The sequence below is a fragment of the Panthera pardus genome, unplaced genomic scaffold (genome assembly GCF_024362965.1).
Source record: "Panthera pardus isolate Hobbes unplaced genomic scaffold, ASM2436296v1 HiC_scaffold_24, whole genome shotgun sequence".
Lineage (NCBI taxonomy): Eukaryota > Metazoa > Chordata > Mammalia > Carnivora > Felidae > Panthera > Panthera pardus.
Window position 1 is genome coordinate 32,640,712 of NW_026526810.1, and position 25,168 is coordinate 32,665,879.

The 25,168-nt window shown below is 35.1% G+C and overlaps 1 protein-coding gene across 2 annotated transcripts in view; it reads left to right on the forward strand.

Moving 5' to 3' along the window:
• Positions 1-25,168, forward strand: part of CLPX (caseinolytic mitochondrial matrix peptidase chaperone subunit X) — a 40,138-nt gene that overhangs the window by 9,937 nt on the left and 5,033 nt on the right. For both annotated transcript variants that reach the window (XM_019441772.2, XM_019441771.2), the window contains exons 2-11: positions 764-924; positions 2,135-2,252; positions 9,160-9,314; positions 11,765-11,924; positions 13,186-13,227; positions 17,541-17,717; positions 18,098-18,262; positions 19,052-19,140; positions 20,116-20,280; positions 23,674-23,973. In XM_019441772.2, the coding sequence (XP_019297317.2) occupies positions 764-924; positions 2,135-2,252; positions 9,160-9,314; positions 11,765-11,924; positions 13,186-13,227; positions 17,541-17,717; positions 18,098-18,262; positions 19,052-19,140; positions 20,116-20,280; positions 23,674-23,973 (1,532 nt within the window). The remainder of the gene's footprint in view (positions 1-763; positions 925-2,134; positions 2,253-9,159; positions 9,315-11,764; positions 11,925-13,185; positions 13,228-17,540; positions 17,718-18,097; positions 18,263-19,051; positions 19,141-20,115; positions 20,281-23,673; positions 23,974-25,168) is intronic.

Below are 25,168 nucleotides of genomic sequence, written 5' to 3' on the forward strand. Positions count from 1 at the left end.
TCAGGGGTTAACCTATATCCTTTTTAATAATCTTAACTTCAAATATGGTAAGGGGTGCCTGGGTGGCTCATTCAGTTGAGCATCCAACTCTTGATTTCAGTTCAGGTCATGATCTCACACTTTGTGAGTTCGAGCCCCACATCAGGCTTTGCACTGACAGTGTGGAGCCTGCTTGGGATTCTCTCTCCTCTCTCTGCCCCTCCCCTGCTCACGCTCTTTTTCCCTCAAAATAAATAAATAAATAAACATTAAAAATTTAAAAAAATACATGGTAAAGGTTAAAATGTTTGAAAGCAAGATAGTGGTTTTAGTGTTTACTAAAATTTTTTATAGGATTGAAATGTTTCATTAAAACACATGTGTTTATGTCAATTGCTTATTCTCATTGATAGAAATAATAAAAGAAGAATTAGAATATAGGGTGTAAATGGCCTTTTTCCCCTACAGATGAGGCAGATGTTGAACTGCTCATCTCTCACACTTTCAAAGAGCCACTCATTGCAATAACCCAAATGGTCTTTCCTCACTATCAAAGGACAGGCCCAGAAAGAAACATCTTTATTTACCAGAGGCCCAGGTCTAGCCTATTTTTAAAGGGGCTTTGCCTCTGATGGTGTCACCATTTACCATTTTGTTACTACCTCTGTGAAAACTACAGTTTTTTCAACCTCCTTTATACTTAAGGAATTTTTGTTTTCAGGGGATTTACTGAAGGCATGTTAATGTTTGATGTGTAGACTAATAAATCTCATTGTATTTCTAGGTATATCTTGTGGTCGCATTCATATACCTGTTTTAGGAAGGCTCGGGACCTTTGAAACTCAGATTCTACGAAGAGCTCCCTTTAGAACCTTTACAGAAACACCAGCATACTTTGCATCAAAAGATGGGATAAGTAAAGATGGCTCTGGAGATGGAAATAAGGTATCTTACCTTTATTGGAATATATATATTTTTTTGAGTTCCTTCCTTCAAACAATTAAATGTAATAATAGTTTTCTCTATTCCATTGGTTTATATGTTTTCTGTAGGAAATGTGAAATATATAAAATCAGGTGAAGAATTTTATGTAATTTTATTTTGTGTTTTAGTTTCAACCATAAATTAGTTATATAAGTATTGCACTTAGCATTAACTAAAATTTCTAACACTCCAAAGTATTAAGAAGCTTCATTAAATCTATGCAGTCTGTAGGATTAAATTAGGAATAGCCGTCTTTTTTCACAACTCTTAACAATTCATGATAGTATAAACCCCACCTCATTCTCTACCTAAAAATTTTGGATATCTCTACAACTTAATGTTGGGCTACTCTGTAGCTAGCAAGTAGATGATCAGTGATTGTATTGGATCAAGGAATTATTATCAATTTTTTTCATTATGTGAATTTCACTAACACTTGAGGTAATGTTATATATAAGACAAAATGCTAGGTGCTTTGATATCGACACTTAATCCTAACAATGACTCTCCAAAGTAGGTAAAATTATCCCCATTTTAGAGATGAGAAAATCCCCATTTTAGAGATTGAAGAAAGTTATGAATCACTACTTGTCATGATAGTAGCTCCTGATACAGTTTCACTGAAATGTATTTTACCTGTAGTAACTTTTTTTCCTAGTGTTGATTGAGTCATGGAAAGAAAGCTGTTTATTATATATGCTGGCTCATACCATGTAAAGCAGGAATACAGATAAATACATGTGTTTACCAGAACTGGTTTTGTTTTTGTGGTAAATGGATCTTTTGATACCAGTAATAGTAGAGTTATAAATAATACTAATAATTCCACTATAGAAATTATAAAAATTATAGGGGCGCCTGGGTGGCTCAGTCGGTTAAGCGGCCGACTTGGGCTCAGGTCACAATCTCGCTGTCCATGAGTTCGAGCCCCGCGTCGGGCTCTGTGCTGACAGCTCAGAGCCTGGAGCCTGTTTCAGATTCTGTGTCTCCCTCTCTCTCTGCCCCTCCCCTGTTCATGCTCTGTCTCTCTCTGTCTCAAAAATAAATAAATGTTAAAAAAAAAAAATTATAAGATTAATTACAAGCTAACATGCTTATATTTAACTTACCTATAAATTGGTTGCCTGAAAGTAATAATTGACACTCTTTTTTTCTCCTGTATGAACATTAGAAATCAGCAAGTGAGGGAAGCAGTAAAAAAACAGGCTCTGGGAGTTCAGGGAAAGGTGGAAACCAGCTGCGTTGTCCTAAATGTGGCGACTTATGCACTCATGTAGAGACCTTCGTGTGTAAGTATTACTTCCTCTGTTGTTTTTCTTCCTTACCTTTTCTACAAATCACAAATTGCATAGAAATGTGTAAATTATATAAACCAGAGTTATGTTCTTCCTGAACTTAACATGATTCTCCCTTATGTTCACCAGATACTAAAAATCCCCATAACTGGTAATACTTTGCAATGTGGTATAAGAAATAATTTAAGAAAACTATTTATTTCTTTATTTTCCATGTGTGTGTTTATTTCAAATTTGGATTTTGTGAGTGTTCAAATTTGAGCTATAGGAGAACCAAGGAGTATTTATTCTGTTATTACTCTATTCTTCAAATACCTGTTGAGCATCTCATATAGCTGGAGAGGTCGGTCATTCAAATATTAAGGTGTTTTCCCTCGCTGAGGAACCAGAGGAACTAAACCCTTAATTCTATAAAGTGTGTGATAATTATTAATGATTCAGACACGGAGAGAAGGAAGAAGTCAACAGTCCCACTTTTGCTGTTAGTGTCAGCAGTAATTCTCTGAAATACAAAGATCCTACTACAGATCTTTTGTTTCATGAATCAAACAACTCATTTCCTACATGATTAGAGGTAATGGTAATTCAAGAGTAAATTATGTTACACTACCATGTCAGCCTTTCTGTATAGTCAAACTGAAAAGGTCATTGGTGAGGTTTGTCAGAAGTTTCAGTTTCTGATGATTAGCTGCAGAGGATTCTCTATATGCTATCCCAAATATTGAGATCTCAGTTACAGTTTTATGTTTATTATTAATACTAATTGGCCACTGTATGAGAAAGTAATATGTGGCATGTTTTTACAATTTTTGGAAAGACTTTTAAAGTCGTTCCATTCTATAGGTGGAATGTTTGAGATTCTCTTCGTGGTTTTGCCTCATAAGAGATCCAAGAGAGGAATCAGTCTGAATGAATACTAATTTGGTTGCAACATAAAATGAAAGTGGTAGAACTAGATGATAAAACTTCTAAATAACATTTGCTATTAACAAATCTGGTACGAAGCGATAAAATTCTTTTAGAGAGTCTGAGAATTGCTCAGTTCATAATGGCAATGTCTTATTGGCATACATTTTTAATCAAGAATTTTCTTTTTTTTTCCAGAGAAAGATTTCAATCTTTGTAGACTTAAAGAATAATTTCTTAGAGTAGAAAAGGAAAGAAACTAATATTTAATAAATGTCAGTATATATAATTTTATTCTCACAATCTTTTGTCAGGAGAGAGCATATCCTCATTTTCTTAGCTTAGTGAAGAAGCTAAGATTTTAGCAAGTAAGTAACTCATCCAGGGTCACAGAGCAGTGAAGATTTGCTATTCAGAAGTTCCTATTCCATACATTTTTACTAACTGGAATTCTCTAGGGATAGATGAAATTTATTTTTCTTCTGCACAGTGTTTTCAAAACTTGCCAGGTTGTATTAATCATTGAGGGTGGTTGGTTGTGGTTTTTTTGAGAGAGAGAGAATCCTAAGTAGGCTCCTCACTGTCAATGCAAAGCCCAATGTGAGGCTTAATCTCACAAACCTGAGATCATGACCTGAGCTGAAATCAAGAGTCAGATGCTTAGCTTAACTGAGCCAGCTGGGCACTGAGCCCCCCAGGCACCCCAGGGTGGTTCTTGAACATACAGATTCTCTCCTTCCCTGGAGATAAGATTCTGTAGATGTTGGGTGGTATCCTAGAATATGTATGTTTAACAATGAGACCAAGTGTGGAAAACACGATTTTTAATATTATCTAATCAACTTAGGACTGAAGTGGTTTCCTTTGAGAATTCTAATTGGGGTGGGGGGATGTGGAAGTAGAGAATAGGGAAGAAAAGAGTAAAAGAAGAGTAGATCCTTATAAATAATTTAGTAAGCAAATATCTGTTGAGACTGACACTGCCAGGCTCAGAAAATAAACAGAGATGAACATGACACTGTCTTATCCTCTGGAACTTTACTCCATAGGAGTGGTAGGCCCTCAACAGTGAGATGAGGCCCTCCTCTCTTGGTTTTATTCACCTATAGTACAAGTCTCTTCAGAATGCATCTCTTTTGGATGCTGAGGATCTTCTGTGTCTACTCACTGAAAATTGGAGAGTTTTGTTGACTCTTGGGCCCTTCATTTTGTTTGCATCTGCATTTGTTTAGTTACTGGTTCATAAACATCTTTTTATGTGCTTTTTGGTCATTTGTAGTTCTTTTGTGAATGGCCTGTTTAGATTTTTTTTTTTGAAGTTTATTTATTATTGAGAGTCAGAGCATGAGCATGGGAGGGGCAGAGAGAGGAGGAGACACAGAATCTGAAGCAGGCCCCAGGCTCTGAGCTGTCAGCACAGAGCCCGACACAAGCGCTCAAACCCACAAACCGTGAGATCATGACCCGAGCCCAAGTTGGACGCTCAACCGACTGAGCCACCCAGGCACCCCATGAATGGCATGTTTAGATAGCTATCTACTTTTTTGGTCATTTTTAATTATTTTTAATTACCTGAGGAATGTATGTGTGTATCCCCCTTTATAAAAAAAAAGGTAGAACTTTGTAGGTAAAAGTTAAAGATACATTTCTGTAATATATCTTCATCAAACATGTAACTTTTAAAAAGCATAAATGGTATCAAATTGTTCATGTTTTTACCAATTTTTTCGCCTCAGCAATTTAAAAAAAAATTTTTTTTTTAATGTTTATTTCTGAGACAGAGATAGAGCATGAGTGGGGGAGGGGCAGAGAGAGAGGGAGACACAGAATCCGAAGCAGGCTCCAGGCTCTAAGCTGTCAGCACCGAGCCCGACGCGGGGCTCGAACTCACAAACCGTGAGATCATGACCTGAGCTGAAGTCGGTCCCTCAACCAACTGAGCCACCCAGGTGCCCCTCGCCTCAGCAATTTTTTAAGAGTTGTATGCTGATATATACAGGTCTAGTCCTTTCCTTTTAAGGTGTACATTTCAGGGGTTTTTAGTATATTCATCAAGTTTTAGATTTATCACTACTATCTAATTCCAGAACGTTTTTGTCACCCCAAAGAGAAGCCCCATCCCCCTTAAGTAGTCACTTTCTACCCCTTTCCCTCCCCTCCCTGGCAACCATAAACCTACTTGCTGTCTTTATGGATTTGTCTATTCCAGGTATTTCATATAAATAGAATTATACAATATGTGGCATTTTATGTCTGGCTTCTTTTGCCTTCATCTTTCAGGTTTCCAGGGTTCATCTGTGTTCTATTATATATCAGTATTTCATTGCTTTTTGTGGCTGATAGTATTCCTTGTGTATCCACTCATCATTGATGGACATTTGAGCTGTTGCTGCTTGTTGACTACTATGAATAATGCTACTGTGAACATTTGTATACCAGTTTTTGTGTGTACATGTTTTTACTTTTCTTGGGTATATGCTTAGGAGTAGAATTGCTGAGTGAAATGATAAGTTTGTGTTTAGTTTTTTAAGAAACTACCAAACTTTACATCAGCTATAGAATAACCTATGTTATTCTGTCCATTTGACAACCTGACTAGCAATGTATGAGGGTTCTAATTTCTCAACATGTTCTTTAACACTGCTCTTTTTTATTGTAACCATCTTAGAGATAGGAAGTGGCATCTCATTGTGGTTTTGATTTGCATTTCTCTAATGACTAAAGATGTTAAGCATTTTTTTCATGGGCTTATTGGCCATTTGTGTATCTTCTTGTAGAAAAGACTGTTTAAATCCTTTGTCCATTTTTAAATTGGGTTATCTTTTTTGTTGTTAAGTTACAAAGAGTTCTTTATATATTCTGAATACTAGACCTTTATCTAGATGTATGATTTGCGAACATATTCTTTCATTCTATGGGTAATTCTTTCCTATAAATACCGTATAGCAGGAGTCAACAAACTTTTACTATGAAAGGCCAAATAGTAAATATTTTAGGCTTTGTGGGCCCTGTAGTCAGTGTTGCAACTCTTCTCCTTTGCTGTTATAGGGAGAAAGCAATCATAGACAATGTAAACAAATGAGGATCGCTGTGTTCCTATAAAACTTTGTATAAAGACACTGAAATTTGAATTTCATATAACTTTTATTGTCATTTTTTCCCAAAGTGTAAGAACTACTAGCTCATGGACCTGTCTGTAATATTCCATCTCACATGTATATGTAGGGATTTTTATGTTCTCTTACTGTGGTATTATTCTTGTTTGACTTTGTGGAAATAAAATACCATTTTTATAGATAGCATTATGAATGCATAGAAAGTCATCAGGAATTGAAGTAAGAATAATATCTAAGAAATTTTTTATTATAAGGACAAATGTATATTTTTCTTCAGTTTTCTTTTGACTATTTAAATAATAACTTGTCAAATGTGAATAGTCTCCCCACTTATTTATTTTAGTTGTTTTTATTTTTATGTATATAATACTTTTTGAAGGCTTACTGTACTTACATGTCTTAATACAGTAGGAATTAAACTTTTCTGTTTGGTTTGGAGATTTAATGTTGGGCCCTGAAACATGTTCGAAATCATGAAGAACTTTCATTTCAACAAATATGAGAGAGTTTTTACTGAGGTAATCTATTGTTGGCATATAATACAAGCATGTTTACTGGGATTAGTATTCTGTATGTAAAAGAATATAGTATTACTTGTAATCATTTAAAGGAAAGTTTATTCCCTGACAATTCAACAAAATTAGATTTTGCCACTTGTCTGTATGAGTAAAAAATAAGCATTGCAGTGCTTGTATTATTTTTTTTTTCTGAGACAGCATTTTGATAAATAAAATTAACCTGGGTATACATTGAACATGTTCCATCGTCAAATTGGTATTGTGATATTCAAATAGAATGTAAATAACTCATCTGTGGTAAGCAAAGAGGAATGAGATTTGTTGGTGTTTAGTCTCTTTCCCTTTGACCTAATTTCTTTAGAGAAATATTTTGTTCTTATGTTCTCAGGCCAGATTTTCCTGTCAAACAGCCTGAACTAGATCAGAGGATTCTCTGCCCTTTAATCCTTGCCCTGTTTACCATCAGTAACAATTGTAAGATGAGGCTTCATTTTAGAGTAAAGGCCATTGACTATCTTTCCCAATGGTGGGGAATGGTGATAATGTATTGGGGCTTGTGTAAACCAAAGGTACTTGGAATAGTTTGGTCTTTTTCTTGAGGTAAGCATTTATAGGTGATTAATACAAAGAAAACATGGATGATCTCTTTTCTAGTTTAAAATTTGCTGCTAGAGTTTATCCAGATGTATTTTTGATTGGCCTTGTGTCTAAGAATAGACAAATAAGCATTAGATTGAATTAATAATTAGATTTATTTTTGAAATATGGAATTGTCTGGGGTTTTTTTAATATAGATTATTTTGTGAGATTTAGGTGTGCTTACCAGTACAGTTTTTCTTGTAATCTATGAATAGGTAGTTACACTATTCCCATAAGAGATTCTCATAGATTTAAATATTCTTCTTTGCAGTTTTTCTAGTTAGATTACACAAAGGTTAATACAAAAATGTATTACCCAGACCTACCAACCTATAACTAATTCCTGTGTATCTTTTGTTCTGTATCTGTTAGTAATCTGTGTGAGAGTCTCTTCTGTGCTGCTTTCCAAGGTACCTTTACCATTAGTAGGGGTAGGCTTAGAGAAGGTTAAGAGTTTATGTCCATATACATATATCCTACAGCTGTGTTTTAAAAGGAGCGAAAAAAAATCCACTTTGGTTTAACATAGGTTATTCTATAGCTGATGCACTGGAATTGAGACACCTTTTTTACCCTCATTTTTAATTGTTATTTTATTGTTTTCAAAAGCTGTATGATTATCTATAAGTCAATATGAATGAGAATGTTATTTTGTTAGTTCCTTAGTGGTTTTTAGGCTAAAGAAATAAGAACTAGTGGAGTTGTTAAAGATAAAAATTAGGAAGGCATGAAACAATTTTATGTTTACCAAATCATGGTTTTAAAAATGCTCATAAGGGGCGCCTGGGTGGCTCAGTCGGTTAAGCATCCGACTTCAGCTCAGGTCACGATCTCGCGGTCCGCGAGTTCGAGCCCCACGTCGGGCTCTGGGCTGATGGCTCAGAGCCTGGAGCCTGCTTCCGATTCTGTGTCTCCCTCTCTCTCTGCCCCTCCCCCGTTCATGCTCTGTCTCTCTCTGTCTCAAAAATAAACGTTAAAAAAAATTAAAAATAAAAATGTTCATAGGTTTGAAAGGAACCTAAAGAATATACTTTTTTTTTCCCTTTTTCTGGGGGATTGGAATTGATTTCTTTTATTATTTTTTTTAAAACATTTATTTATGAGAGAGAGAGCACAAGGGGGTGGGCAGAGAGAGGGAGGGAGACAGAATCCAAAGCGGGTTCCAGGCTCTGAGCTGTCAGCACAGAGCCCGACTTGGGGCTCGAACTCACAAACTGCAAGATCATGACCTGAGCCAAAGTTGGATGCTTAACTGACTGAGCCACCCAGGCACTCCTGATTTCTCTCTTTTAACTTCTGTGTATATTTGAAGTTTTTCATAAGGAAATGTTGAAAAAATAGAATAATTTATTTGTGCTTTACTTTTTTTTCACAGTTTTTCATTCAAGTATTTCAATAAAATAAGTGATTAATATTTTTATAGTGGTTGTTTTTAAAATTAAATTTAATGAATGGGAAGTTGAAAGAATGTCAGCCAATCTTTTCTCTTAATGAAGTATATCACAAAATGAAAGAACCTAGTGGAAATGAACAAAATGTGGTTTAATGAACTCATTTATCTGTATCATCTATCTTAGATGTAAGCTAGGTTGTTTGTTGTGTCTAGTGAAGGAACTACAAACCTACTTTTTGTCAAGTGTGTAGTTTTCATTTACAGTGAGTTTTTAATGTTAAATGCTATTTGAATTATTTATTTTTCTCTGCTGACCTTTCCTTTTACAGCATCCACCCGCTTTGTGAAGTGTGAAAAATGTCATCATTTTTTTGTTGTGCTATCTGAAGCAGACTCCAAGAAAAGCATAATTAAAGAACCTGAATCAGCAGCAGAAGCTGTAAAATTGGCTTTCCAACAGAAACCACCTCCTCCCCCCAAGAAGGTATAGGTCTTAGCTCAGTCCTATAAGCACTTTGTCTTGAAAACATTTCATTGCTCCCTCTCCCAGTTGACATTGGATCTTAATGCTAGTACCTAAACAAGTATTAAGTTCTTAATATAGACTATATGTGGCTAAATTCTTATTGATATTTGGTACTTGGAATTTAGGTATGGAGTCCCAATGCTATTTTCCCATGTTATGATTACTGCATTCAGTAGCAATGAAATAGAGTTGGATGATTGTTAAAATGGTGTTCATACTAAATTAATCTAAAATGATACCCAGGGGTGTCTGGATGGCTCAGTTGGTTAAGCGTCCCACTCTAGATCTCAGCTCAAATCTTGATCTCAGGGTCATGAGTTCAAGCTCTGCATTGGGCTCTGCACTGGGCATGAAGCCTACTTAGAAATATAAAAAAATAATATCCATAAAATTGAGCAGCTATGGATTTCTTTTTCTTAGTTGGGGCCCCTTATTAACACCAGGCTGCAATTTCTCCCCATAAATTAGTCTATTGTCTGGTAAAACAGCCTCAGTGTTAACAATGGAAGCAAAATTTTCTCACAACTAGTGTATCAGGGCTGTCCTAGATAGCAGTGTGGCTTTTGTGTTGTGGGCTCCTTCCAGGAGTCTCAGACAGACTGTGATCTGGCCATATGAAACATAGCAGAATGTATTACCAGCTACATTGGGTACTTGGTCTGTTCTTTCTGAGAACAGGGAGCCCTGCCCTGGGGCTATGTGCCCTCTGTTCTGCATGTCTCAAATGTTTGCACACTTAGATTATTTCTCATCCCCTGCTTCAGTGTAGCTTTCATATGCTGTTAAGACACCAGTCCATTTATTTCCATTGTGCTGTGGCAGATTTAATAATTCATAGATATAATTTGTGAGGAATCAATATTTTTTTAAGTTTATTTGTTTTGAGAGAGAGAGAAACAGAGCCAGGGAGGGGCAGATATAGAGGGATAGAGAATCCTAAGCAGGCTCTGCACTAACAGTGCACGGGGCTTGAACTCTTGAACAACAAGATCATGACCTGAGCTGAAACCAAGAGTCAGATGCTTAACTGACTGAACCACCCAGGAGCCCCAGAAATCAAGAAGATTTTAAAAAAACATAATAAAAAGCATATGGTCAACAACTAAAGAATTTATCATGTAAATATATTGTAATGGTAAATATAGCTATTAACCTTTGTATACTCCATTAGGTTGTCTAGACTTTAGATATTAGAGTTAAAGTTATAGAAAATAGGTAATTTAACTATTTTCAGGAGTTAGTGAATATTAACAGTTAATTTTTTTTTTTTAAGTTTATTTTCTGAGAGAAAGAGCAAGCAGGGGAGGGAGAGAGGATCTGAAGTGGGCTCCATGCTGACAGCAGAGAGCCTGATGCGGGGCTCGAACTTACTAACGCGAGATCATGACCTGAGCTGAAGTTGGACGCTCAGCTGAGCCAGCCAGGCACCCTAACAGTTAATTTCTGTTTACTAGTAAAGCTGAAGGAATTTACCCCAGGTTCCATGCTGTTACCAATATCCAAGTCTCAAACAGAGCTTTAGTTTCTAAGAATAAGGTTTTTTAGATTGCCATGTAGATAAATGAGTAGCTTTAAAGTTAATGTCTGAGAAAAAACCTAAATATTTGTGAATATTCAAACATATAGCTGCTGGTAATGGCTTTGATTATATAATGCCTAGTTTTTAAAAGAGTAGATTTATAATATGTTATCTTTCTGAAGAATATCATTCATGTGATTGAGGGAGGTATAGAAAGGATTTATTTTGGGGCACCTGAGTGGCTCAGTTGGTTAAGCACCTGGCTTTTGATTTCAGCTCAGGTCATGATCTCATGGGTTCATGGAATTGAGCTCCACCTCAGGCTCTGCGCTGACAGTGCGGAGCCTGTTTGGGATTCTCTGTCTCCCTCCCTCTCTGCCCTTCCCCTGCTCTCTCTCTCTCTCTCTCTCTCTCTCTCTCTCTCTCTCTCTCACACACACACACACACACACACACACACTCTTTCAAAATAAATAAATGAATATAATAATAATAATAATAAAGGATTTATTTTAATGATTTACATTACTGATGATATTTTTAAACTCCTGGTGGCATATGTAGGTATTCCAAGTGACTTTAATAATCAACTTTTAAAAATTAGGATTAATGACATTATATATAGAACAGAAACCAGCAGAGCATTATATGAGTACAGTGATACTTTGTTAAGCTAAAGAACAAATGAATTGTGTTTTTGTCCACATAGGTTTGGGGCTTCTGAATCATTGCTACATAAGTATCATACCCTTGGCATTTTGTTTTTGATGGGTCTTTGTTCAAATTTAAAACTGTGAGCAAATATGCTCACTGTATAACTTCTTAATGTGTGTATGTGTTTTTTTTATGATAGCTCATAGTAAATTATTCATAACCAATCATTTTTCAGATTTATAACTACCTCGACAAGTATGTTGTTGGCCAATCATTTGCTAAGAAGGTGCTTTCAGTTGCTGTGTACAATCATTATAAGAGAATATATAACAATATCCCAGCTAATCTGAGACAGCAAGCAGAGGTTGAGAAGCAGACATCATTAACACCTAGAGGTTAGTGTTTTGATAACTGACTAAAATAGAGTGTACATACTTAGACGTAATCTTTATTTGCAACTCCTTGCTTTTGTCCTAAAATTCTTTTAGTATTTCATAAAACTTTGTTTTCAGTTATATGTGCATGGGTTCTGAGTCACAGAGTGAAATGTATTTCTTATCAAGGGTCTCAGTGAAAAATGTTTGAAAGTAACTGGAGTAGAGATGGAGACATAATCTTTGAATTATAGACTTCACCACAATTGGTTCCCTATTACCAGATCATGTGCCTCAGTCAGAGATGTATGAAGATAGATGATAACTGTCACACAACATATCCAGCATTCTTTCCTGTTTAGACCCCAGCTACAGAGTGTATGTAAGATTAAGGGCAAATTTGTATAATGCCTATTAATGATAGATTCTAATACTACTGATATACTATATAATTTAAATTTACTGTAGACAATAATGTGTGTTATATTAATAGGATGATATTATTTAAAAAACTATGAATAGAGTAAAATGCAAATTTTTTAAGTTTTTTTGTTTTTAATTGGCCAGGGAGCCCTGATTTCTTATTTAGGCCTATAATATACCGTTTTACATTCTTTTAGTCATCATTTTACAGTTTGAGGGAGTTCAACTAAATACTTATATTTAAAAAACTATATAATACCCTTTGATTACTTTTGGTAGCTATTAAATATATAACTTACTGGCTCATTGAAGACAACTTGTCCACTTGTTGAATTTACTGTAAATAGTTATGTGGTAGTATCAGTTACTTTATTTTTAGAAAGTATAAGTCATAACTAATGGAAGACCCGGAGCCTTCATTTTTATAAAGTCCAAATAGCATTATCTAGTCATGACACAAAACGATTTTTTCTGGTTCTCTCAGTCAGCAAATCAGTAGTTAAGGTGTTCAAAGTATAGGGAAAACAAATGGTTATATGGTATTTATGATATGAGCAGTTTAAACTTTTGTTGAAAATTTAAATTATTGCTTCTGTTTTCTTAAATACCAAGTCAGTACTTGACAAATGTGGATATTAGCAACTGGACAGCCATCGTTAACATGTTTGGGTTTTTAATGTTTTTAATATAGACAGGATGTAACATATAGATTTTTTCATAATGTGAAAAGCTACAAAGCATTAATGAACACATTCTTTATATATATTTAGAAGAGGGCAAGAAGGGAGATATCCCTCATTTGTTCCTCCAAACTAAACAAATATACATTTTCATGTTGTCATTTTATCCTCTTTCTTAGAATTAGAAATAAGAAGACGGGAAGATGAGTACAGATTTACAAGTAAGTGACCTCTCCTCAGGTCCTCCTCTGTAATCATTCTTCCTTTTGAGATTTATCTCAGTGAAGGATGTCAGCAGTAGTGATGGTAGATATATATTAGCTTGTGTATTACCAAGAAAGATATTGTATATTATCTAAACATGCTTATCATACATGGTATATATAACTTTGGAACAGTTTCTCATAGCTAGTATGTGTACTTTATATATGTTGGGTTACTTCACATATTCAATTTTTATCTTTTCTGTTGTGATATTTCTTAAAGTATAATGTTAGAGAAATAAAAAATATTATATATAGTTCTTCTCTATAAATATATACCTATATGCATATTAACAGGAGTTGTGTTTTTTAAAATCTGTAGCTTGCTATTTTGTATCTTTTTCCCCCCCATACAAGCAGAGTTGGCCTGCTTATGTGTGACAGAAATTTTGGGGGAGACAGATTATCTTCCAGATTCCCTTTGCCAGAAACCACACTTTTTATTTTTGGTGTTTATGAAACTTGGTATACCCTTGCAAATTATGACTAAGCCCCAACTCAATGTTTCCAGCCCTGGATTGTCTCTTTAAGCATCAGATAGTCTGATGGAGGGTGTGGAAGGACCTGATATTCTAAGGATAGTGGCCATTCTGTTGTCTTGCACGTATTTTTTTGGATGTGGATATGTAGTGCTTCACAGATGGTAAAGGCTCACAAAAAAAGAGGCACCTAGCTGGCTCAGTTGGAGGAGCATGCGACTCTTGGTCTCGGGGTCATGAGTTCGAGCCCCATATTGGATGGAGTGATTGCTTAAGTAAATAAAATATTTTAAAAATTCACGTTGCATTTTGTTTCAGTAATTAAAATAACAAAATAAAACAGATAAGCCACTATGAACACATTTTACCTATAAGTTTGGTACTTTTATATTTGCCTTTGAACCAAGCTATATTATGTATCTACTGTTTGAAGTATACTGTATATACTGGATGAGCCATGAGAATATAACTAGTTTACCAATTCTGGCATGAGATCTAGTGCATGTAATAAAATTGTACTATTTCTAGTTATTCTTAAATTGTATGGAAATAATAAGTATATCATGCATGGTAAGATTAAATACAATGCAGTAGAATTAGATTATATATAAGAATGTAAGATCTAAATAATAAACTTTAAGTCCATGTATAATTTTTATTTTCTAAACCAAAAATATAATCAAATATGCTGTCAGTGCTATATTCATAAATTTGGACAGATAGCTAGTGAAGCTAGTATGAATTAAATTAGTAAAGGAAAGTCTATAATGAATATTTTGAAAGAAATATATTGTAGTGATTTAATGAAATTTAAATGTTAACAAGTAACACTATCTAAGAACCTAGGTAAAAGCAATTCATAATTATAATGACAGATTGACTTGGAAAGTAATATTTTGAAAACTTAAATTTATTTTCATTATAGTTTCCACTTGTTATATGTGGGGTTATAGGTTCTAAAGTTAGGACATTAGATCTAAAATGACACATAATCAAAATATTCTTTAAAGTTTCTTTTGGAAATCACATGTCAGATATACTACTCTCAATAAGACTGATAGATTTTGTCTCCATCATTGGAACATAATGTTTTTCTTAAGTTGAGCACCAGATGAAACAGTTGGCTTGCATTAAGGGCTATGTTATACAAGTAACTTAAACACTAGGAAAATAGCAAATTACTGATAGCAAATTCTTTTATAACATTTCTAAAATTCTGCCAGGTACAGTTCTAAGTGTTTTACATATTTTAACTGATTTAATCTTCCTAACACCTATGAGACAGAAACTATTATTTTCACCTCCATTTTATAGATAAGAAAAGTGAACTACGGAAATTTTAAGGAATTTGCCCAGGGCCATATGGCTAATGAACTCCATGCAACTAACCATACACTAGTCTGCTCACTGATTGTAGAGAGCTGCTTCATGCATTGAGAGAGATGCAGAAAAACAAACTAAATGAAAGGAGAGTTATTTCAAGTTTACTCTGGAGCATAATTTCATGAAATGGAATGACAAACATCATGTACTATTTAAATTATTCCTCTCTTTTAAATTTAACTTAAATCATGTGTAAGTTAAATACATTTATCCTGAAGTGCCTGGGTGGCTTGATTTCAGCTCAGGTCATGATTTCGCAGTTTCGAAAGCCCCATGTCGGGCTCTGTGCACTGACCGCACAGAGTCTGCTTGGGATTCTCTCTCTCCCTCTCTCTCTGCCCCTCTCCCGCTCCCACTGTCTCTCTCAAAATAAATAATTTTCTAAAAAACTTAAACACATTTACTCTGTGACTCTACTGTAGTTAATATGCTTCTTGCACTTCTGTTCAAATTTTTGTTCACCTCAATAATTTTTACCCCATTGGGCCAACCTACACTCGAGGCAAAGCCTCTTCCTATATTGTGACAATTCCTAACTAGATTTTGCTGAAATAAAAAAAGAAATTTTCTTTTACTGGGGACAACTAGCTAACTAACTAAACTCATGTTAAGAGACAGCATTTTTTTTCCTGATATGGATTATAATGAGGCATAGCATTGTGAATTATTCGCTAATAACTATCAAATGTAGCACAATTTAAAATGTTTATTGAAAGCCTATTTTTTTAAACTTTATCTTTATTTATTTTGAGGAAGATATAGAGAACACGCGAGGGAAGGGCGGAGAGAGAAGTAGACAGAATCCCAAGCCGGCTCTATGCTGTTAGTGCAGAGTCGGGTGTGGGGCTTGAATTCACGAACCATGAGATCGTGACCTGAGCTGAAATCAAGACTCAGATGCGTAACTGACTGAGCCACTCAGGCGCACCTTGAATGCCTATTTTTGATGATTAGAATAAGCATTTACTTTTTTTTTTAATGTTTATTTATTTTTGAGAGAGGGAGAGTGTGAGTGGGGGAGGGGCAGAGAGAGAGAGGGAGACCAAGGATCTGAAGCTGTCTGTGCTGACAGCAGAGAGCCCAATGTGGGGCTCAAACTCACAAACCATGAGATTATGACCTGAGCTGAAGGTGGACGCTTAACCAACTGAGCCACCCAGGTGCCCCAGGATAACCATTTACTTTAAGTGTGACCCTAAGATAATTTGAAAGTGCCAGCCAGATGGAATAGGACCATAATAATAGTTATGTTGACTGAACATCTATATATTGGTTTGATTAAAACAGTAATGCATTGGAAAGTACTGATATTCTTAATCCATTTATTAGAAACAACCTAAAAACAAATCCAGAAAATATAAACAAGTAGGGTATGAGCACAGATTCCTCAAATGCTGATGATGAGGAGCAGTATGGATATTTACAAATCTGGATAACTGAAAAGACTATTGGAATTCTTTCCTTCAGCCGAGAGAGTAAGAACAAAGTTGTTCTGTTTTTAGGCACCCAATTGATAAACTGATAGTTCACCAGCAATACCATTCCCATTTAGTTAAGCATTGTGTGTCTAATAAAGGGACTGGAAAGATCCATTCAAGATCCTATAAAATCAAAATTCAGATAGAACCAGGGATAGTGAGTCTTACTGTATTTGGTTCCTCTGGTAGACTCACAGAATCATTTTTTAAATGTGAAAGAGACTATAGAAGTCATGTATCTTGATAATTTTATTTAATAGGTAAGGAAGCAGGCCCAGTAAAGTTAAGTGATTTGCCATGGTCCTACAGCCACACAGTGATAGAAAAGGACTGGAACCCAGGTTCCCTATTTCTCTGTTTTAGTCTTGGTTGTCTTACTGTGTTCACTGTGTTCAATGTGTCTTGCTTTTTCTACAGTCCTTCATTTGTAATGAAAAAATCTATATATATTTGTCTTTTAAAGTGCCTCCAAATGAATTGCATTTTATTCTTATACCTTCCAACCATGTGTTTGAAATTGATAAGGCAGGTATTATTGCCATTTTCTAGGTTAGGAAACAGAAACACAAAGTTTATATGACTAGCCCAGGATCACAGATCTTTTTAGACACAATGGAAAGACCAAAGCTAAAGCTTTGTGATTGTCAGCACTGTTCTCCTTCCTTTACACTGCCTTCCCTTAAGTTAAAGGGATTTACATAAATACGGAGGGTAAAAAGAATCCATTTATTTTACTTAAGGTTCCCTGAATAATCATATGTTTTACATTTGTGACTAGATAATTTGAGGTTTTCTTCCTTTTGAGGTAAGACAGAATATCAGAATATTTGTTTTTCTAAATATGTGATTGGTCTTAGATTTAGGGTTTTATTGGGTATTTTTTCAAGTAAGATCAAATGAAGCTCTAAGAATTTCTTTGTCATTCTTTCAGAATTGCTTCAGATTGCTGGAATTAGTCCACATGGTAATGCTCTAGGAGCATCAATGCAGCAACAGGTAAATCAACAAATACCTCAGGAAAAACGAGGAGGTGAAGTATTGGATTCTTCCCATGATGACATAAAACTTGAAAAGAGTAATATTTTGCTGCTTGGACCAACTGGGTCAGGTAAATAACTTCCTGAAAAAATTACTCATTTAAAAAAAAAAAAAAGAATATAAATGATTCTGTAAGCTGTGTCTTATGATTGGGGGATTCTGGCTCTTGGGAAGAAATCTAAGGGCCAGTCCTTTGGATACATTATCAGTATCTGTGCATAGACTTCAGGCTGAATTTGAGGAATTGGCAATGCCCTTTAGCCCAATCCCTAACATCTTAATAGGAGTAATAAAAATAACATACCATTAAATCTGAACAATAGTAGAGAAAAGATGTATAAGTAATTTTTTATTATATACTATTTAGATTTAATACATTTTACATTTTTGTAGAGAAATTGTATATCAACATATTTTTCGTAAACTTTTAGTTGCTATTTCTGTTTGTAGGTAAAACTCTGCTGGCACAAACTCTAGCTAAATGCCTTGATGTTCCTTTTGCTATCTGTGACTGTACAACTTTGACTCAAGCTGGATATGTAGGCGAAGACATTGAATCTGTGATTGCCAAACTGCTCCAAGATGCCAATTATAATGTAGAAAAAGCACAGCAAGGTATGTTTTCAGTATAGTTTGTCTATCCCCAGATGTAGACTATTGGGAAAGCATTAAGAGATCCTATAATTCTTGTTTTGAGTTGAGGAATAAAACTTTGTAATTGTATAAAGGTAGCTATGTTAAACATTTTCTAGCATACTAAGGGCCACAAAGTTTGCTTTTGCCCTATTGTCATAAGATGGGTACTAGGGTGAAAACAGGCCAGATTATTATTCCATTAGATCCTTAATGCTATCATTATTTTTCCTGTTCTGACTTCCCTCTAGACTCCTGATCCTGGGGTGGGTTAGGAGGACAAGGGCAAGAGAGTATAGGATGAATCTAGAAACAGATTAGCTTGTTGACCTACAGGATGTCCTAGATGCTGCATTTCTCCTTTCCCCATCTATCATCTGTCCTTATTTACATGAAGAGCTTGACAAGTTCTTGTCCACATTCCTTTAAGACAAGAATATAGGTGGGAAAGAGTAAAAAGTTTTGCTAGTACCAGCACTGTATATACCTCCTGCTTCAAGACTATACCTTTATCTCAGCTTCCTAGAATAAAGAACCTGAAAACATTAGTGGGGTAGATAACTAATGTCAGAATTGTTATCATACCCTAGTGATGCTCTATGAAATAAATTATAAAACATTTACACAATGATGAATGGGAGATCAGGCAGTGTATTTTTATAAAATTAAGCTTTGTATATATTTGCTCTCTAGCTACTTAGTCTTTTAAAACTGAGGTTATCTTGTGTATATCATTTTCATATTATAAATAGAATCCTCCTTAAATTATAGGAATTGTCTTTCTGGATGAAGTAGATAAGATTGGCAGTGTGCCAGGCATTCATCAGTTACGGGATGTAGGTGGAGAAGGCGTTCAGCAAGTAAGCAGTTGAATATTTTGTTCAAGCCCACTAAAAGGAAGGGAATACATCAACCTCCCAAATATTGTACGTTTGGTTTCGCATTCAATTAGATTCTGTTTTGTTTATTTCTTCCACCCCAAACTCCACATACCATTTTAAAGTAGTTCAGAAAGCTATTGGTGATTTTAAGTACCAAATTACCTTTCTTAGGAAATTAAAATTATTTTAAAGAATAGAAAAAATGACATTTGATTTTTGTTGGTTTTATTCTTTAGAGGCCCAGTTAAACATTTCTAGATGACTCTTGAAAGTTCTGGTTCTAATTAGACATAAATGAAGTATGTACATGTATCTTATTCTTTTCACTTGACAATAGGATAAAATAGATAAAATAGTGTTTCATTTCATGGGAGAGTCATAAGTGAAGTCTTAATGATCTATTTGCAACTTGACTTTTTATTGGTAACTAATTATGACATAAACTGTAGGGTAAGGAAAATTGCTTTCATTTTTATTTTGACCAAGACAAAAAGGTCACACTTATAAAATGTGCTAGATAATTTTTTTATAAAAGCCTCCCAAAATATAGGTAGTCTCAAAGTTTAATAGTAGGAGTAGAAAAGAATTTTAATTTCTATGAAAGACAAATCAACTATTTTCAAATTTTCAATGTTCCTACCATGGTTGCCTACCATCTTACAGAGTCATAATCCTGTATTTAGGTCAGAATTCTATCTTTACCATCAAAAGCAGCTTTTTAAGTTGACTATTTCCTGAGTGCATCAGGAGTCTGTAACTATTCCAAATAAATTTACGAATTGTTAGTGTGATAGTGCATTTGATTTTCATGTTAGTTGTAGCAATGTGGCAGTTTTCTTTAATTATGCTCATTGACCATAACCACATTATTTTCCCCTTTGAATCTCATTATCTAAAGTACAATAAATAATACACTTACATAATGATGTTATAAATCATTTATTCTTTATTTAGGGGTTATTAAAACTACTAGAAGGCACGATAGTTAATGTTCCAGAAAAGAATTCCCGCAAGTTACGTGGAGAAACAGTACAAGTTGATACAACAAACATCCTGTTTGTTGCATCTGGTGCTTTCAATGGCTTAGACAGAATCATCAGCAGGAGGAAAAATGAAAAGGTAAGTTTTTCTGAAGGGTTATTAGGATGGAGCACTTCTTCATATCTGCAAGGTACATGCCTAGTAACTATTTGTTGATTGATTACAATAAAATGTAATGTCAACATAGTGTCAAGCAGCCCAAAACACACCAGTATTTTCCATGTTTTTGTGTTTTACATAATTGGTAACCACAAATGATTTCTTTTATATAACATAATATTCTACCTAAATGAATATATCATAGATCAACTGTGCTACATTGCTTGCTTTAAGTCTCCTTGGCTTTGTACCCACTAGTGTAAGTAGTAGTTTAGTAGCAGTAAAAAAATAATGCTGCTGATGGGATGGTTGCCTGTGGTGGTTCTTTGGATAGCCTAGGTAAGAAAAACTCACGTACGATACTAACCGAACCATGTAATGCTGTTATTCCTCAGTCTCAGGCCTTATTCAACATGGATAAGGTTAGGTTTTAATTTTTCATGTTAATTTGTTTTTGCTTTTGAAATTCTGCTTAGACTGACAAATTGGAAGAAATTATTTCATTGTACGTACATGAGAGAGAAAGAGGGAGGGAGATAACTTTATATTTAAAATTCTGGGGGTGCCTGTCTGGCTCAGTCACTAGAGCATGAGACTTTTGATCTTCGAGACGTGAGTTTATGCTCCATGTTGGGTGTAGAGTGTACTTTAAAAAAACAAAGAACATGTTCTGATACTTAATTATAATTAGCTATTCCAAAAAATTTGAAACTTGGAACATGTAGAAAAGAACAGTTAAAAGTAATGTCCAAAAAGAGATCAGAAACATGTAGAAGGAAGGTTCAGGTTGTAGGTCATTTGAACTTCTTAACAAAAAGTAGGGAGATATCCTGGGCTCTAGTTCTTATTATCTGAAAGAGGAAGTGTATGAGGTCTTCAGGAGAGACCGAGATTGAAAACGAGTTTGTCAGGGTGCCTGAGGGGCTCACTCAGTTGAGTTTCCAACTCTTGATCTCAGCTCAGGTGTTGAGCTCGGGGGTGTGGGGGGAAAAAAAAGAGTTTGTCACATAGATCTTTATGAAAAAGAGAGAGATGTAAGACAGTCGTCAGTAGTGATTTTACAGAGGATTAAATACATCCATGTGGCTATTTTTATCGACTCTTACTGAAAGCCAGGGGTACAATATTAAATACTGCACCTATATTCCAACCATATCAGACTGCTTGCATTCCTAACTTTTATTCCTCTTGCCTTTGTTCATGCCTTCCCCTACCTCAATCAAGTTGGCAAATATATGTTCATCTTTTAAGACTCAGTCTGTTACCAAGTCTGATAAACTGATCAGGCAGTTTATCTGTGAAGGCTTTCTTGATCATCTTCTACCCTCCCTCCCTGCTATGTGCCTCTTTTCCTACTTCCACTGCTACAGTCCTGTACAGTCCTGTGATACTTTTAACGCCTTCATGTGTTCTCACTCTGAATAAGCCCCTTTAGGATAATGGCTGTCTTCAGGTTTGTATTTCCAGTGTTTTATAATGTTTTGTAAATTATATACATATATAATTATAAATTATATATATTATATAATATATATTTATATTATATAAATTATAAATATTAATATTTATATTTAATATATTAAATTTAGTATAATTTAATGTATTTAATATTTATTTAATAATTTAAATTTAATAAATATTAAATAAATTTAATATATTAAAATATATATTTATATGAATTATAGATTATATATGATATATAATTTACAAAACATATAACAAAATAAATGTGTGTATTTTAATATATGTTTATAGATAATAAATACATATATATATAGTATTGAATGGAAGGTGTTTGGTTTTTTTTTTCTGATACACTACTGTCCATGTGGAGAGTCAGAGGAGTGGATTTTTTTTTTTTTAAGTTTATTTATTTTGAAAGAGTGAGAGACTGAGGGAGGCGCAGAAAGAAGGAACAAGAGAGAATCCCAAGCAGGCTCCGCACTGCCAGGGCAGAGCCCAGTGTAGGGCTCAAACTCACAAACAGATCACGACCTGAGGTGAAACCAACAGTCAGTCGGACACTTAACTGACTGAGCCACTCAGGAGCCCCAAGGAATGGATTTTTAACTTAGGCTGACCATGTGCTTCTCTTGTACTTCTGACAAAAGCTGTATGAAATACCAAAATGTCAAAACATTCTGACGGTTGCCTGGAGTATAGTTCTTTTATACTGACTGAAGCAAGATCCATACACCTTAGATACCCAGCTTTTTTTTTTTTAAACAATGGGTGTTTTTTGTTTTTGTTTTTAGATTTTATTTTTATAAGTAATCACTATAGCCGGTGTGGGGTTTGAGCTCACAGTCTGAGATCAAGTCACATGCTCCACCAACTGAGCCAGCGAGATACCCCGATACCCAGCTTTTTGCAGCAAAGTAGTATTCTTATTTGATGTCATTCTTATATGTTTTTTATAAAATCAGAGTTATTCTCATAGGTTGATGTATGCTGCAACCTCAGATCATGATTTTAATAGAATGCTTAGCAGTGACTTAAGACACTTGGGCATAATTTCCTCATAAGGCTGCTTGTTCCTTAGTCACTACTACTACTGTTTACGCTATTACAAAATTAACTTTGGTTACAAAGTAATTACTATCTCCGTTTTTATAGTTCTTACACATTTTATTACTTTTTAATTAAATTTTTTTTACCTTTATTAATTTTTGAGAGAGAGACAGAGAGTGAGCAGGGGAGGGGCAGAGAGAGAGGGAGACACAGAATCTGAATCAGGCTCCAGGCTCTGAGCTGCCAGCAGAGAGCCCGACCTGAGGCTCAAACTCATGAACCGTGAGATCATGACCTGAGCTGAAGTCAGACGCTTAAGCCAGCCAGGCATCCCTTAATCTTTTATTTTTTAGGGAGAGCATATAAGCAGTAGGGAGGGGGCGGGGGGGAAGAGAGAAAGAGCGTAAGCAAACGGGAGGAACAGAGAGAGAGAGAGAGAGAGAGAGGGAGAGGGAGACAAAGAATCCAAAGCAGGCTCCAGGCTCTGAGCTGTCATCACAGAGTCCAACACGGGGCTCAAACTCATAAACTGCGAGATCATGACCTGAGCAGAAGTCGAACGCTTAATCAACTGAGCCACCAGGCGCCCCTAGAATTCATTCTTTGAGAGTTGGTTATTAAATGGTGGTTTAGTTCTCAATTCTGAAGACAGATAGGCCTGAGTTCAAATCCTGGATTTACCACTTACTGCAAGGAGAGCTTGGTCAAGGTATTAACCTCTCCAAGCTCATTTTCTTCACTTATAAAATGTGAATGATAATAGAACTTTCTTCTATTACAAAGGTCATGTGAGAAATATATGCAGAGTACTTAGTACAATGCAATTTCATTCTATTTATAATGCCTGTCTTTTCTTGGCAGTATCTTGGATTTGGAACGCCATCTAATTTGGGAAAAGGCAGAAGGGCTGCAGCTGCTGCAGACCTTGCCAATCGAAGTGGAGAATCAAATACTCACCAAGACATTGAAGAAAAAGATCGCTTATTACGTCACGTTGAAGCCAGAGATCTCATTGAATTTGGCATGATTCCCGAGTTTGTGGGACGGTTGCCTGTGGTAGTTCCTTTGCATAGCCTAGATGAGAAAACACTTGTACAAATACTAACTGAGCCACGTAATGCTGTTATTCCTCAGTACCAGGCCTTATTCAGCATGGATAAGGTTAGATTTTTATTTTTCATACTTAGTTAATTTATGGGTTTTTGCTGTTGGAACTCTGCATAAATTAGCTCAACAAAAAGCAAAAGCAGTCCTCCTTATCCAGAATACCAGCCTATACCTGGTATTTCTATACCTCACTAAATGTGGATCTAAGTATTGGGAAAGGCAGCGTGTTACATTAAACATTTAGGAGTTGGCTTTATTTTTTTGTCTTAATTAAAATTGTTAATGAAGCTTAAAGCCTAAGTATACATATATAGAGAGAGAATTTATACCAGTAGCCTATCCCCTACCCCTCAAGCCATATACACAGGATTGTCCTTTCAGCCTTAAAATTCTAAATGCTTTTGTTACAACATACTGTGTATATTTTTATATACTTTTGTCTAAAGTTCTATCACCTTCCACATCTACTTCTGTGTAACCAGACATCCAATCCCACATCCCCACAATTCCGATCACATAGCTTATGTTTTGGGTTTTATGAACTTAGGGTCTTTAAATATCAGTTTCTTTCTCTTCATTCCACTGCCATTACCTCATGTCAAGCTCCTTTATCATTCTTTACATTGACCTATGCATTTGGCTCCTAATTGGCCTCCCTGTCTCAAGTCTGTTTCTGACCACCACCACCAAAATATCATTATCTTCCTTTTTTTACTTCCAGAATGCATCATTTTTATATTATTGAACATAGTGCCCAGCAAATAGATATTCTTAATAAATATCTAGTGAATGAATAAATACAACGCTAGTTATTTTAGTCCTCTCCTTAAATCCTTCAGTGGTCCCCTTGCCTAATTTTAACGCTCCCACACTGGTGCTCCCTTAGCACCATGTGCATATGCTGTGCTATAAATGCTAGTTTGCTTATTTGTCACCACCCAGTAGAACTTAAGTTCCTTGATGGCAAAAATGGTAATTCATCATTTAGTCTCTAATATGTAGACACGTAGGCATCCAATAAATGTTGAATAAAGTCCTAGAAAGTCCATGTTAATCTAGAAAACATCTTCAAAGACTAATGACAAATTTGTGATTCAGAATACTATTGCCTTCTCATAGGTTAATTGAGAGAAACAAGTGCTTGAAGGTGAGGTTCTAAGGCACTATGAGAGAGAATTGCCTTGCTTAAATATTGCGTTTTCTGGATGTAGAAATTAGTAACCAAAATTTGTTTAATACCAAAATTTTG